At 37.5% G+C, this 14,630-nt stretch overlaps 1 protein-coding gene across 1 annotated transcript in view; it reads left to right on the top strand.

Annotated features, from left to right (window-relative positions):
• LOC139443487 (uncharacterized) overlaps positions 1-14,630 on the top strand; it is a 28,351-nt gene that overhangs the window by 8,501 nt on the left and 5,220 nt on the right. The window contains exons 3-4 of the mRNA XM_071224469.1: positions 4,415-4,555; positions 6,876-7,038. Coding sequence (XP_071080570.1) covers positions 4,415-4,555; positions 6,876-7,038 — 304 coding nt within the window. The remainder of the gene's footprint in view (positions 1-4,414; positions 4,556-6,875; positions 7,039-14,630) is intronic.

Here is a 14,630-nt window from a genome sequence, read left to right as displayed (position 1 = left end):
CATAGGTTTCTGGCGTGCCCAAGGGACGCAACTCTGCACAGCGAATCGCGGCGCCTTAGACGACTGGGTCCCGTGCCCACTTTTAGTCTCAGAGTTAAAACCGGATTTATATTCTTCGTCGACAATCTGTGTATGCAAAAATGGACATGGAAAATATTTAATGATACCAATTTCCAAATAGAATATTTTTTACTTTTTTTACTTTATATTACCGGTAATATATCACACCGGAAAGTTTTCCCGGACATCAATTATTGATCTGAAGCTCGCCGGAAAATGTAACGCAATGTAAATCCACTGTGCCGAGGCTTCGTTAGAGGCTTGCAAATGGCCGCCATGATGTAATTCAACAAATACAAAATGTCTCCTAGGCCTCTTAATAGTATCTCTCGGGTTGCTTTGAACTCTCCAGGTCAGCGACAAACAGAACTCTTTAAACATGACTGGAGAGTGTTACATTCTCAACGGCAGTCCAAAGGGTTTCTATCTGAAAGAGCAGTGTTTATCCTGCCCAACCCGTGGTGACGTCACGGGTTTGACCGCCATTTTGAAAGGTGAATCACGGGTAAAAGTTCACAGTGTCGAGTGCGTGAAGGAATTTAGCTGTTTGTCTGATACTTCTCAGATTAGATTTAGGGTGTGTATCTTAAAAAATGAATGTCAAATAAATATGGTTCCTTTACGTGATTAATGAGGTGTCTAGTTTCGTTGCTCATTCATAATTGTGCCTTTTGCTCTATTGCTCTGTAAGGTATTCCTTCACCAAACCCTCCGTGACGTGCTTAAACGTACGCATGTTTGGATCTCAGTAGTTTGTCATGTACATTGAGTTCTTTAAAAACTTGAAGGTTTGTGTCGTCTTTAGCTGTCTTTAGTTGTCAAAAATACCCAGAACGGAATGTTTTAAAAGAGTGCGCACTGTTAGCCATACCCATACTTCATCAGGTTTGTTTTACTGGAACATCTGGGCATCGCCTGTGATGATGATGATGATGATGATGATGATGACGATGATGATGGTGATAGTGACGATGATAATGATAGTGACGACGACGACGACGACAGGGACGACGACGACGACGACGATGATGATGATGTAAAGAGCAGATTATTATAAGAGCTTTAACACTTGGTTGTAATTAAGTAGACAAGTTAATGCATTTATGGCTTTACACTATCGCAAAACAAAACTGCAAGTTGAGAGTAATGGACCATATCGATAGATATTCAAGTTGTGATAACTGCTCTATGTTTTTGTATTCTGAGCACTATGAATTGCCATATTATAAAGCCATCAACTAACTTCTATATACTCAATTCGTTTAAACATTTATTAACGAAACATTTAACATCAGTCTCCAGATTATATGAATGCACAGTTCGTGTCTTTTCCACTTCCAGTTTTCATGATGCAAGTATTTCATAATGACATTCATAATTCTTTTTATTAATTAACAATTGAATTCCTATAATCATTATGTGAGAAAAGTCTGTTAAGAACTACGTCAGTAAGTCAGTCACAATGACACCGCGTAGTAATACATTGACATCATGTAAAATACGTCAAAATGGCCGACACGATAACCGTGACGGGAGAGATTTTCGAAGTTGTAAATGAACCTACGGCGATTACAAGTGTCAGTAATCATTGTTCAACTGGCCGATCATTGAAATGTGTTTGGAAAGATGAGTCAAATTGATATGGTAGATTAATAGAATGCTGTAGACTGTCACTGTAAGCCTAGGAACAAATCGAGTCAATTCTACGATAGTTTGGATGTGGATTTCTTCGTTTTGTTCACTAGGATGGGGGGTAGCGAGGATATTGTTGTCAACTCTCTGACGTTTGCCAATGTATGCTAAAACGACACTTTCAAGATTGAAGGGTGCAAACGATAAGAAACAATGCTTCTGTATGTATTCGTGATAGGGAATTCCCCAGGAATTTGAAAGTAGTCCGTTAGTGTTTACGTAATTAAAGAGTACAGACTCGTTAAAAACGTATGGACATCAAATTGTTTCGTTCATTCGCTTATCAAAGTCAGTTTCGAGGTCATGTGACCGACTTCTCTTCCAATGAAACCGTATATCGTGTAAACTTCACTTTTAAATTTTTAAAAAATATAACGAAATAGATTCCATGATATATCACAAATTAAAACACTACATCTCGGAGGCAGACGTAGAAGGTTGATGATGTCGGGGCTCCAGCGTCCTCGGCGTTTCCCCCCGACTGTCAACGTCAACACTGATCAAGGAGACACATACAGTGACTCAGACGTGTAAAACCATTCACGCCTTCACCGACAACTCCTAACGTCCAAAATGTCATCTTCCTTCTACGAAGAACCTAACGTGACTCTTTCTTCATTCTGAAACCTTTTTTCTTCTGTTTTTATTGTGCTTACGTCACGATGCAGTGTTTGTGTCAAGAAAGAAAAACACCCGGTAGTGTATGTTCCGAATGTTAAAGTGTTTAGTAACTCTCCGTTCAGGGCCACATAAAAATCCGTCTGACCCCAGATTCGCAAAAAACATTGTTCACAGTTTTACTTTAAGTACGTGACGTACATTCGTTAACGTGACATATACGAGTAACAACGGGCGGTGGCTAAGTTAGTGTTTAGAAGCGTATGAAGAGTATTTTGTCAGCTCTGATGAATGTCGCTAAGTGACTGAAATAACAGTAAAAATCCACAGTAAACTTGTACCACGTAGACTGTGGAATGTGTATATTGTGTACAATATACCAGCTAGACCAGTGTATGCACTTGCGAACCGAGGAACACTACCAATAACACCTAACATGATTACTAATGTATAGCACTCTCCTACATTAATGAAAGAGACCCGTGACAATCAGGGGTAGAATAGATCTTCAACAACCCATGCTTGCCACCAAAGGCGACTATGCTTGTCGTGAAAGGCGACTAACGGGATCGGGTGGTCAGGCTCGCTGACTTGGTTGATGCATGTCATCGTATCCCAATTGAGTGGATCGATGCTCATGATGCTACTCATGAGATTGTCTGGTCCAGCTGGATCTTCACGGGGATGTGGAGTCTTTTAAAGTGCGTGGGCGTTTGAAGTGCTGTGATGAGTCAAGTTTTGTCCTGAGGTGCTAGAATACTCGAGTTTAAGTGATATTGAATCTTACATGAGTATGAATTATACGTCACGTGCTATCAGATAGTATAGATGGACCAATGTATGTAGACCGAAGCGCATTTAATTACCTTTTCTTATTTTTGTGAGAAAGAGTGTTTTTTTAATGTCAGTATTATATTTTTTCAAATGCTGTTTGAGGTAGTTGTACACTTCTTCGAATGCAGTGCCAATAAGTCTTCCTATACAAATATACGTCATAACTACTTCACGTTGAGTTGTGCTCAAGTGCATGGTATATTTTCACAGAATAACGGAAATGTATTGGATATAGCGGTTGCTTGGCAACTGGTGTCATTTGATGTTTCGTTCGTTGACCGCCTCCGTGGTCTAGTGGGTAGAGCGTCCGCCCGGACCTTCCGGGGTTCGATCCCCGGCCGCGTCATACCCAAAGACGTTAAAAGATGGTACTTGTTGTTACCCTGTCTGGCGATCGGCATTAAGGGGCTTAAACAAGGACTGGTCGGCTCGGAGTCAGTATACTGTGTCTGAGTGGGGTATTCATGTTAAATGCGGCATGGTATCTCAGTGAGCGAGCACTATAAATCGGCATCAGTCCGGACTAGTACAAGCACCCCCACACACGTTCAAGCACATCGCTATATTATTGCAATAATCTTGGCCGCGACGTTACACCCCGTTTCACCCCACCTCTTTCGTTCGTTCGCTCGAGGTGAGATGATGTGAAGTGAGGTGAAATAGGGTTTAACGTCGCATTCAAGACTGTTGCACTTATATAGCCACATGCGCGTGCGTGTGCGTGCGTGCGTGCGTGCGTGCGTTCGTGTGTGTATGCATGTGCGTGTGTGTGTGCGTGTATGTGCGTGTGTGTATGTGTGTGTGTGTATGTGTGCTTGTACTGGTCCGAACTCACAGTGCTACGGTGCTAGATCACAGCGATACACGGCACAGTCTAAAACGGATATACCCCACCCAGACATGCATACCGTCTCCGAGGCGACCAGTCCTTGTTTTAACCCCTTAATGCCAAGCTAGGCAGGATAGCCACCAATACCGCCCTATAAGATATTTTGGTATCACGCGGCGATAGATATCGTTATATGTGTACTTTGTGACCGATACAATGTGTGAAGCCCATTTCTGGTGTCCCCTGTCGTAATATTGCTGGAATATTGCTTAAAGCGGCGTAAAACCTCATTCAGTCACTTTGTGGCCAATATCATCCATCATAAATCTCCAGAGCAACATGTTCGTAAAGCAGATAATCTGAGTGTCTTATTGTTTTCAGCGCTCGCAGATCTATATCGGTATTCAGAAGGAGGCCAACAGAGCCAAGACGGATGTTCAAGAGAACACAGTGTTATTCTGCTTCTCGAGGGGATTTGACTCCAACTTCGACGGCCAGTATCTGGATTCAGAAAGCTTCAAGGTGGGAAGGAATGTCAAGACTGCTGTCCCGCCATCTTCTTGGCCATAAATTAATTTCCAGACACATTTCCTCTTGTTAGTCATAGTTGTCTTCACATGCATCTCCAGGATGAGTACGTGACTGAGATGCAGTAGGACAGAATGCATACAGAATACTGTGCAAAAAAAATAGTCATGTTCCTCAACATATGTACAAGGTATTATATTAGTTAGAGCGTGAATATAAATATACTCACCGCCAAGAGAAACGCAAACCATAGAAACATATAGAGAACTATGTAAATTGAGACATCTTCCCGAGGCAAGGGAGTTAACTGACTATAAAAGTCCAGTTTCCACCCTTGCCGAACAAGGCTGCAATTATTCAGTTATATTTTGGCTGGACTAACGAGTCTATGCATAGTCCAATCAAAATCGCGTACCGAAATCAACATCCGGTTCGTAAACTGCCATGCAGATTTCCGTCGATTGCAAGATTTGCAAAACATGTGGACTGTCATCTTAGCGTCAACATATTTTTTCCAAATCTTTTTCATGTTTCTAATCAAGGTGCTCACGTGATGTGATGCACATCGCGAAGTAATACCCGTTGTATTACAACATAGATCTTGATTATCGATCAGATCGTCTTCAATGGGCGCCGCCATTTTGTTTGAAAAAAAGGTAAGTGATATCAGAGGTGGAATCTGATTGGTCAATAGGAGTGACAGAGAAGGGACACAACTCGTAATAGCCAGTGGTGGCGCAACGAAAGAACCCAGAAATTCCGGCCTAGTTCGGCAAGGGTGGAATCTGGACTTTTATAGTCAGTTAACTCCCTTGCCTTGGGAAGATGATATTTAACGGTTACGTAGATGGAAGAAAGTATTAGCATGACGATTAAACATTCATAAAACCATTTTCATTGATTGGGATGTTTTTTCCATTGATTTTGATGTTGACAAAAGTTAACCCGTGAAGATCCGGAGTAGAATAGGTCTTCCGCAACCCATTCCTGCCGCCAAAGGCGACCATGCTTGTAGTAAGAGGCGACTAACGGGATCGGGTGGTCAGGCTCACTGACTTGGTTGATGCATGTCATCGTATCCCAATTGGGTGGATCGATGCTCATGATGTCAATCACTGGATTGTGTGATCCAGGCTGGATTTTTTTACAGACCACCGTCATATAGCTGGAATATTGCTGAGTGCGGCGTTAAACAACTAACAAACAAACAAACAAGAGTGACACAAGTAACTGAAACGGACATAAAATATTCATAAATAAAAGCGACAAAACACTGTCCTTACTTACTCAGGGGAATGTCTACTTCCTACCTAAAGGTCATATCCCCGAATTTCACACGTGACCTATGGTAATAAATGGGGTGAAAGCGTTTGTTTGCGTTAACGCCACTTTGAACAGTATTTTGGTATATCACGGCGTGTCAGCTTGATGTGGGAAGAAAGTCCGAAGTGATGCAGGTCTTAGACGTTTACCTCTGGTGAAACCAACGAACACGGGTATGGTGCTGACAAACCTAGAAACATAATCGGACCGGGATTCGAACCCATAATCATAGGTTTCTGGCGTACCCAAGGGACGAAACTCTACACAGCGAATCGCGACGCCGTAAACGGACGTATTATTCCGACTTTATCAAAAGTATGTGTTTTATTAATAATTAAAAGTGCAGGCGTATTGTACTCCTACAGTGATGAGTGGAATAAAGAGGCGTACCGCGAAAAAACAACAACGAAAAACAACCAAAAAAAAAAAACGAAAAAAAGAAAAAGATATCAACTAGACAGGCGTGTTAAGTGGTATATTAAATATGGGTTAAGCCTTTTCAAAATTAATTTCACAGCTCTACAAATACATCTGGTTGTAAAATAATTATTGCGTTTTTCGAATAACAATGGCCAAGCGTTTAGAAAACGTGAAAGGAATCGATGCCGTTTTTCCGAGTGTTTCATTGCCACAGCAAGTATTTTTAATTCATGTACAAACACGATTAATAAAATTTGTGAAATACATTGCTAGCTTTGGTGAGTCTTCTAGATATATCCATTGGTTCTTCAGTTACATATGTTATCAGGTTATTGATAATGTCGAAATGAATAAAAGGCGAAAATATATTCTCTGACCGATGTTTCTTTGAATTTACTTAATCTAAAAAAAGGTTAAACATGTTGCCCCTGATTTGTCAGTATATTTTTTTTTATCATGAATTTCTGCTCTTGTTTAGGTTTCAGAGATACATTGAATTTTCCCGAGGTCGTTCGTGTGCTTGTAAACCGACATAGACCTGTTACAACTAGCTTGTTGCTTCTTGCTTCAGCGGAATGGGCAGACACAATACGGCAGCGTGAGCGGCACCAACGTCACCATCACGGTGTCACCAGTTGACGGTCCATTGAAACTGACCGGTCCAGTGGCCCGTGTGTTCAACTCATCGTGTGACGATCTGCGCCCTCAGGACGTATTTCAGTGGGGAGAGAAGGGTCAGTATCGGTATTACAGGGGATGTATGATGCCTAGAATTGTGGTAGATAACACCTATCTCAAGTACCGTTTTTCCTCAAGAAGTTTGCTTGACACAAATAAGTAAAATAATTATTGTTGGCTAAAAATTATTTGTTTTTACTGCAAGAAATAGTACGTTTACATTTATGTCGACCCATAAAGATCCGAGGTTGAATAGGTCTTCAGCAACCCATGCTTGCCGTAAAAGGCGACTATGCTTGTCGTAAAAGGCGACTAACGGGATCGGGTGGTCAGGCTCGCTGACTTGGTTGATGCATGTCATCGTTTCCTAATTGCGTGGATCGGTGCTGATGATGTCAATCACTTGATTGTCTGGTTCAGACCGACTATTTGCAGACGCCGTCATATAGCTGGAACACTGCTGAGTGAGGCGTTAAACAACAAACCAAATGAAATCCAGACGTTTTAAATACATTTGTATCAACGGTAGTGTTAATGTACACTGTAACCTGATATCTAACCCCAGGAGGCACGGATGGCCCAGTCGTCTAAGGCGCCGCAATTCGCTGTGCAGAGTTGCGTCCCTTGGGCACGCCAGAAACCTATGATTGTGGGTTCGAATCCCGGTTCGCCCCAATTATGTTTCTAGGTTTGTCAGCACCATACCCGTGCTCGTGGGTTTCACCGAAGTGGTAAACGTCTGAGACCTGCATCACTTCGGGCTTTCCTCCAACATTAAGCTGACACGCCGTGATATAACTGGAATACTGTTAAAAGCGGCGTTAAACACAACTCACTCACTCACTCTAACCCCAGACCAGAGATGACTCTAGAGTTACATGGGTCTAACATGCGGTAAAAATGCATGTTCCCTTCAAACATACACAGGCAAAATTTTAGAAATGAAATGTGTACATGATTAGAATCTCAAATGTGCGTTCTACATGTGTATACAGTTTACACGTGGGATATAGATAATGCATCAGTTTGCAGACAAGAGTTCTAAGAGCTTACGGTTTGTGCATTTGAAAGCCGGGGCTACTCATTCTCTGACCTTGACGTTTTGTATTTGCAACAGAGTTTTTTTTAACATGAGTATTGATTATTAACATCTGGAGTAAAATGATATATGCAATGCCTAGGTTTTGTTTGACATGATATTTGATATTGACCGTGCCCTACATTTCAGCAAAAGGTAGCTAATGTGGTTTTAAAACATTTTATTCAGGAATCAATAGCTAAACTTTTTTTTTTTTTGTTGTTGACATTTTTTATTCCTTTCGACGAGTTGTACATCAGGTTCAGAGGTTACACAGTAGGTTTAGTCAATTGTAGTGATAATACGTTACATAGATGTACATTTGTTGTGATATAAATATAGCATGCGTAATTGAAACACGCACACGCACACGCACACACACACCCACACACACACACACGATATGCCTCAAGTAGAGCATGAAAAGTTGTGTCGATAGTCAGATATAACTAAAACAATTATGGTAGTATTGCTATTTGAGGCGTAACTGATCTATAGCCTTATTGTACAGGGCATGATTATTATATTAATTTGTGTAGGATTTTTCCCCATTTTCGTTCAAATTGTAATAGACCATTGTTTTTGGTGGCAATGAATTTTTCAATCATCGCTGTCTCTTTTAGTATTTTTCTAAAATTATCAAAAATTGGTTTCTCATCCTTTATACTTGATATATATATATATCTTTTACTGGATATTATAATATGATTAAGTAAAAGTTTATTTTTGTCGAATCCAAAAATAACTGAGTATTTGGTAAGTGAGATCCTAGTATTTGTGTCAAGGTTTAAAAAGGTTTCCAGTTTGCTCCAAAAGTGTTTAACATATTCACATTCCCAATATACATGCATAAGGTTTTCGCCATTTAAGTCACAAAAGGAGCAAATATCATTATCAACTAGTTTCATTCTTAATAATTCCTTTTTGGTGTAAATTATTCTGTGGATAAACTTAAACTGAAAGTCAATCAATTTAGTATCTTTAGTACATTTTCTGAAATTTGAATAAACTTCTTTCCATTGAATATCATTATCAAAAAGAGATTGCCATTTTCCATTTACTAAGGGTGGTTTTGTTATTGTAATTAGTCTATCATAAAAGTACCTAGATCCTTGAACGGGTATAAATATATCCCTCAATTGTGGACTAAAATTTAAGTCATATATTGGTATTTTAATATAATGGTTGACAGTGTCTCTCCATTCTTTAGGTATACTAAGTTTAACCTTATTATAATCTAATATTGTACCCTGTATATCATAACGTACTTTTAATATTTCAAATGGCAAAAATCCATTCTCATTACATAAGTCCTTAATTGTCACTATACCCTTTTTAAACCAATTTTTAATTATATAGTTTTCATTTTTAAATTGGTGATTTAGCCATAGGGGCTGAGATAGAATTTCGGAGATCCTTTCTGAATTTGTTGTAAATTTTCTGCCGTAATTTCCCCAAACATTTAAAACATCTCTCCAAAAAGGGTTTTTCACACATAAATATTTATCAGCACTGACTCCTAAATTTATCATATCAGTGAAAGAAAAAACTGAGGGATTATCACATGTACTCTTTTTTAAATACTTTCTTAAAGTAGATAATTTTAGTGATTCTATAAATATTTTAATGTCCACCATTCTAAGCCCACCATCAGCATAATTTTTTTTCAGATTTTGCCTTTTAATTTTATCTGGTTTATTATTCCATAAAAAACTAAACAAAATTTTATTTAAATTTGTAATAAAATCTTCTGGGGGGTTTGGCAGTGCCATAAAGATATGGACAAGAGTTGAGAGAGCCAATGACTTGATAACAGTAATTTTACCTATAAGAGTCAAGTTTCTTCTTCTCCAATTTGCCAATAACCTATTTATTGTTTCAAGTCTTTTTCTGGTATTGATAACCCATAGATCTTGCAAATGGGGGTTGAGAATAATTCCCAACACTTCAAAATTGCCTACATGCCAGTCTAACTTTAAGTCTTCACAAATATTTGTTGAGCTCCCTGCTTTCGACCCGATCCATATGGCTTTTGTTTTATCAATATTTATTTTAAGTCCAGACATTTTAAAGAAACAATCAAGTATATTTATTGCTGCATACAGGCTGTCAGCCTCTCCGTTTAAGAATAATTGTGTGTCGTCTGCATACTGACCTAATTTGTACTCTTTCTCATTCAATACAATTCCTATAATGTTTTTATTGTCTCTTATCATACAGCCCAAGATTTCCACAGCAAAAAGAAAAAGATATGGTGATATTGGGTCTCCTTGTCTGCAACCTCTTTCATTAATAAAGAAAGAAGACATATGACCGTTTTGTATTACACAAGAGGATGCATTATTAGTTAGTAGGTGTATCCATTTTATCATATAAGGCCCAAAACCATACTTTTCTAATGCCCTGGAAATAAACTGTCTTGATATTGTGTCAAAAGCTTTCTCAAAATCAATCAGCAGCAACATTCCTGGTCTATTTAGTCTTTTACATTCAAACATAATGTCATACAAAAGTCTTGTGTTTTCGCTAATACATCTTCCAGGAATAAAGCCAGTTTGATTATCATGAATTAGGTGATCTAAAGTTGTTTTCATTCTATTTGCAATACATGTACTAATTATTTTATAAAGTGCATTCAGCAATGATATTGGACGCCAGTTTTTTAGAAATCTTCTGTCTTTGTTTCCCTTGGGTATACACGTAATGACTCCCCTTTTCATTGTATATGTCATTTCCTTATTTTCAAAAGTTTCGTTTATGTATCTAAAAACCCATATTTTTAAGTCTTTCCAAAAAAACTTAAAGAATTCTATTGGAAAGCCATCTACTCCTGGGCTTTTGTTATTTTTCATTTGTTTTACTGCCTTTGATATTTCATCTAAAGTGATTTTTTCTTCTAAATTAACCCTTAAGTCTTCATTTAGACTAGGTGTTTTTACATTTTTGAGTGTCTCAGCATTTTCACTATCATTTTCTATTGGTAATGAGTAAAGCTTCTCATAAAATTTTCTTTGTTCATTTATTATTAAGTCCCCGTCAGTAATTTCTTCCCCTTTATTATCAATCAAAGTGTTTATGAGTTTACTTGTATAATTTCTAGATTCCAAAGTACAAAAGTAGCTTGTTGGTTTTTCACCTTCATCATACCATTTTATCCTATTTCTAATATTTATTCCTCTTGTTACTTCTTCATTAATTTTTTCTAATTCTATTTTATATTTGGATAGTTCAGCCAATTTGTTTTCACTAATCTGTTGAAAGTTATTCCTAATGTCTTCCTCTACTTCTTCTATTTTATCTTCCAGTTCCTTAGTCTGGTTTTGCCTGGTTTTTTTAACATATGTTGCAAATGATATGGTTTTACCTCTAATTTTCATTAATAAAGTTTCCAGAAATAAACAGTCACCAATGGTTAATTCTAAGTTTTTATCCTCATCACCAATCTTACCTCCTGGCTCTTTACAAGAATATTCTGTTATAGTTTCTTCCATAATTTCCTTCACCATTTTAACATAATCTACATTACACAATAATGAGGTATTAAGCTTCCAATAACCTCGTCCTTTTTCCTGACTTAAACTGTTTGAGAATTCGAGAGTTATTACTGAATGGTCAGATTTATAGCCTGGTAATATTGAACTCTTTAAAGTCATATCATAAATATCTTGAGAGATCATGAAAAAATCAAGCCTTGCCTGTTGTCTCGGATTTCTTTTCCACCAAGTGTATTTTCTTAAGTCCTGATTCATATCCCTCCAGACATCTATAAGGTTATATTGTTCTACTTTTTCCAATACTGTCTCTCTAGCTTTTGGGTTATTAATGTTTTTATAATTTTCTAAATCAAAAGCTGGATTCAGAACAAGGTTCCAGTCACCGCAAATTACTAGCGATTCATTTTCAAAATTATCAATATCCGTAAATAGTTTTAGATAAAAGCCTGGATCATCTTTATTTGGGCCATATAAGTTAACCATGGTCAACTTAATGCCTTCAATAGTGATATCTGTAAGTATATAGTTACCATTACTATCTGTTTTAGTTCTATGAATTTTTATTTCTAAGTTATTATTGAAAAGTATAGCTACCCCTCTGGCGTTGGACCTAAATGGTGCAATAATACATTGTAGCCCCCATTCATTTCTCATTAAATTTTCATCTTTTTCAGAAATATGAATGTCCTGTAGACAAATGATTGAGAAATTTTTCTTTCGCCAGATATTCATGACTTCCTTTCGCTTATTTTTTTCAGCTAAGCCTCTACAATTTACAGATACAATTTTAATTTTATTTATTTTAGCCATTATCAAAGGGAAAGATTTGACAACTTTTAAACCGTGTAAACATGATGAACAGTTTACACCTACTGAGCATATACAGGAGATTTTTAGTTGGAGTACAACCCGAAGAAAGGTTTATTTGATTTTTATAAATCATAACACAAAAATAAAAAAGATAAACCAAAAGAAAAACTTGTGTATAAAAAAAACAAAAAGGTAGCCTTGGCAAATACATGCGAGGTTCAGCGAACTCTGAACCGCCCCTCCGTATTTATAATTAAAGAGAAAATATTTTACATTTATGACCACAGGTAAAACAAAATGTTCTCACATGAACGTACAACTTGTCACATACCTTCAATAAAGTTCTTTGTTGTCATCATATATCAACATTCAACAATATCTGTGTTCTACACTTCGGAGTATCAACACTGAAAAACACCGGAGAAAGTAACTAGTAGAAACCGGACCCTTTCGACAACAACAGTTTTATAACAAGACCGGATCAGAGCATCAGAGAGAACCGAAAATATTGTGTTAACAAATAGTAATATATGGTTACTGGGAAACCAGAAAATACAGAATGGTCATTGTTTTCAATAGGTTTTCACTGACTTTGTTGTTTTACATGTCACCTACCTTTATTAAAGTTTTTGTTGTAATCTTATATCAAAGATTTAACAATATTATTCACAAAAAGAAATCGGAGTGTCGAATATGAAAAACACCGAAGGCTGTATTGTATTACATGTAAATACAACTTGTCACTAGAAGTTTTTTGTTGTCGTCATATGTCGACATTCAACTGTATGTATATCGTTTACACTGCGGAGTATCGGCTCTAAGAAACACCAGAGGAACTAAGTACTGTAATTGAATCCGGACTTTTCCTACAACATCAGTTCTACAACAGAACCAGATCTGGGTATCGGGAATAACCGAGAATATTGTCTCGACTTAACATAAATAATAATATGCAACAACAGCTCTATCACAAAACTAGATCAGGATTTGTTGTATTACATGTCACAGAGCTTCAATAAAGTTTTTGTTGTCATATTATATAAAAAATTAGCAATAATATTCAAAAAATAATCAGAGTAGATTGTCAATTCTGGAAACATCTGAAGCGGTATTGTATTACTGATTACATGTACATGATGTAAGTACCACTTGTCATATACATTCAATAAAGATCTTTGTTATCATCATATGTCGACAATCAACAGTGTTTATTGTTATACCCTTCGGAGTATCCACACTGAAAAAACACTGTAAGTACAAAGTAATAGAATACGGGCTATTCCGACAACAGATATATCTGTCTATAACAGAACTGAATCAAGGCATCGGGAAGAGACGAGAATCTCAACTTTACACAGATAATGTATGATAACCGATACCGGGAAGGCAAAAAATACAGATGGTTCGTTATTTTCTAATATTTAAAACAGAAGGTTTTCACTTATTTTGTTGTATAACATGTCACAAACCTGCAATATAGTTGTTCGTTGACATCATCAAACCTTCTGAAAACACCGGAAGTGCTAAGTATGAAAGTCCGGACTGCTAACAGTAACGCATCTAGAAACCGGAGACTGCCGACAGTTGTGTCAATTTTACACAAATAACAAGTTTGTCAGAGTATAAAGTAGTTCGTTCTTTTTATAGTCCTTTCAATACATAACTGCTGAGAGCCAGGTATGGTCTTCTCTTCTCGTATAGACACTGATAAACAATAGTCAGGAAATAATCCGGAACATACCAGTCCCATTCAATGATTGTTTATAAACAAAACTTTCCAAAACCGGATCCGTCAGCCGGAAGCGGCCTAGACATTAGTCGGAGTTGATACTTAGTACCGATACACTTATATATGTATAAGTACACAAAAGTCAACAATAAATTTGTTCTGCTGGGTAGACTAGTCTGTACTCAGCAATCGTAGTAAATCCGATATCCCTGTAGGCACGATGCCGCCACATACAAAATCTGATTGTGATTTTCTCCGTTAGAGTGACAAGTTATCAATGGAATCATCAACTCCCACTTCCTTCCATGAACTGTCGGAGTTCTTCCTACAAAGTAAGGTGATCTGTAAGCCCTGCTCCTTGATCTTAGTTTGAAATTTATATTTCTGTCTGATCTGGTAAGCTTTATTGGCCAATCTTCCTCTGAACCTTTTCAGCACAACTGGGAGGTCCTTTCTAATAGTTATTCTTCTCTTACGGAGTAAGTCGTTTCTCTTATAACTAGCATCAACGACAGCCTGACGATCTGACATTCTCAC

Source organism: Haliotis cracherodii, unplaced genomic scaffold, assembly GCF_022045235.1.
Source record: "Haliotis cracherodii isolate W230 unplaced genomic scaffold, xgHalCrac1.p SCAF_5, whole genome shotgun sequence".
Classification (NCBI taxonomy): domain Eukaryota; kingdom Metazoa; phylum Mollusca; class Gastropoda; order Lepetellida; family Haliotidae; genus Haliotis; species Haliotis cracherodii.
The sequence above is the reverse complement of the archived record's forward strand: the minus strand, read 5'-3'. Positions and strand labels throughout refer to the sequence as shown.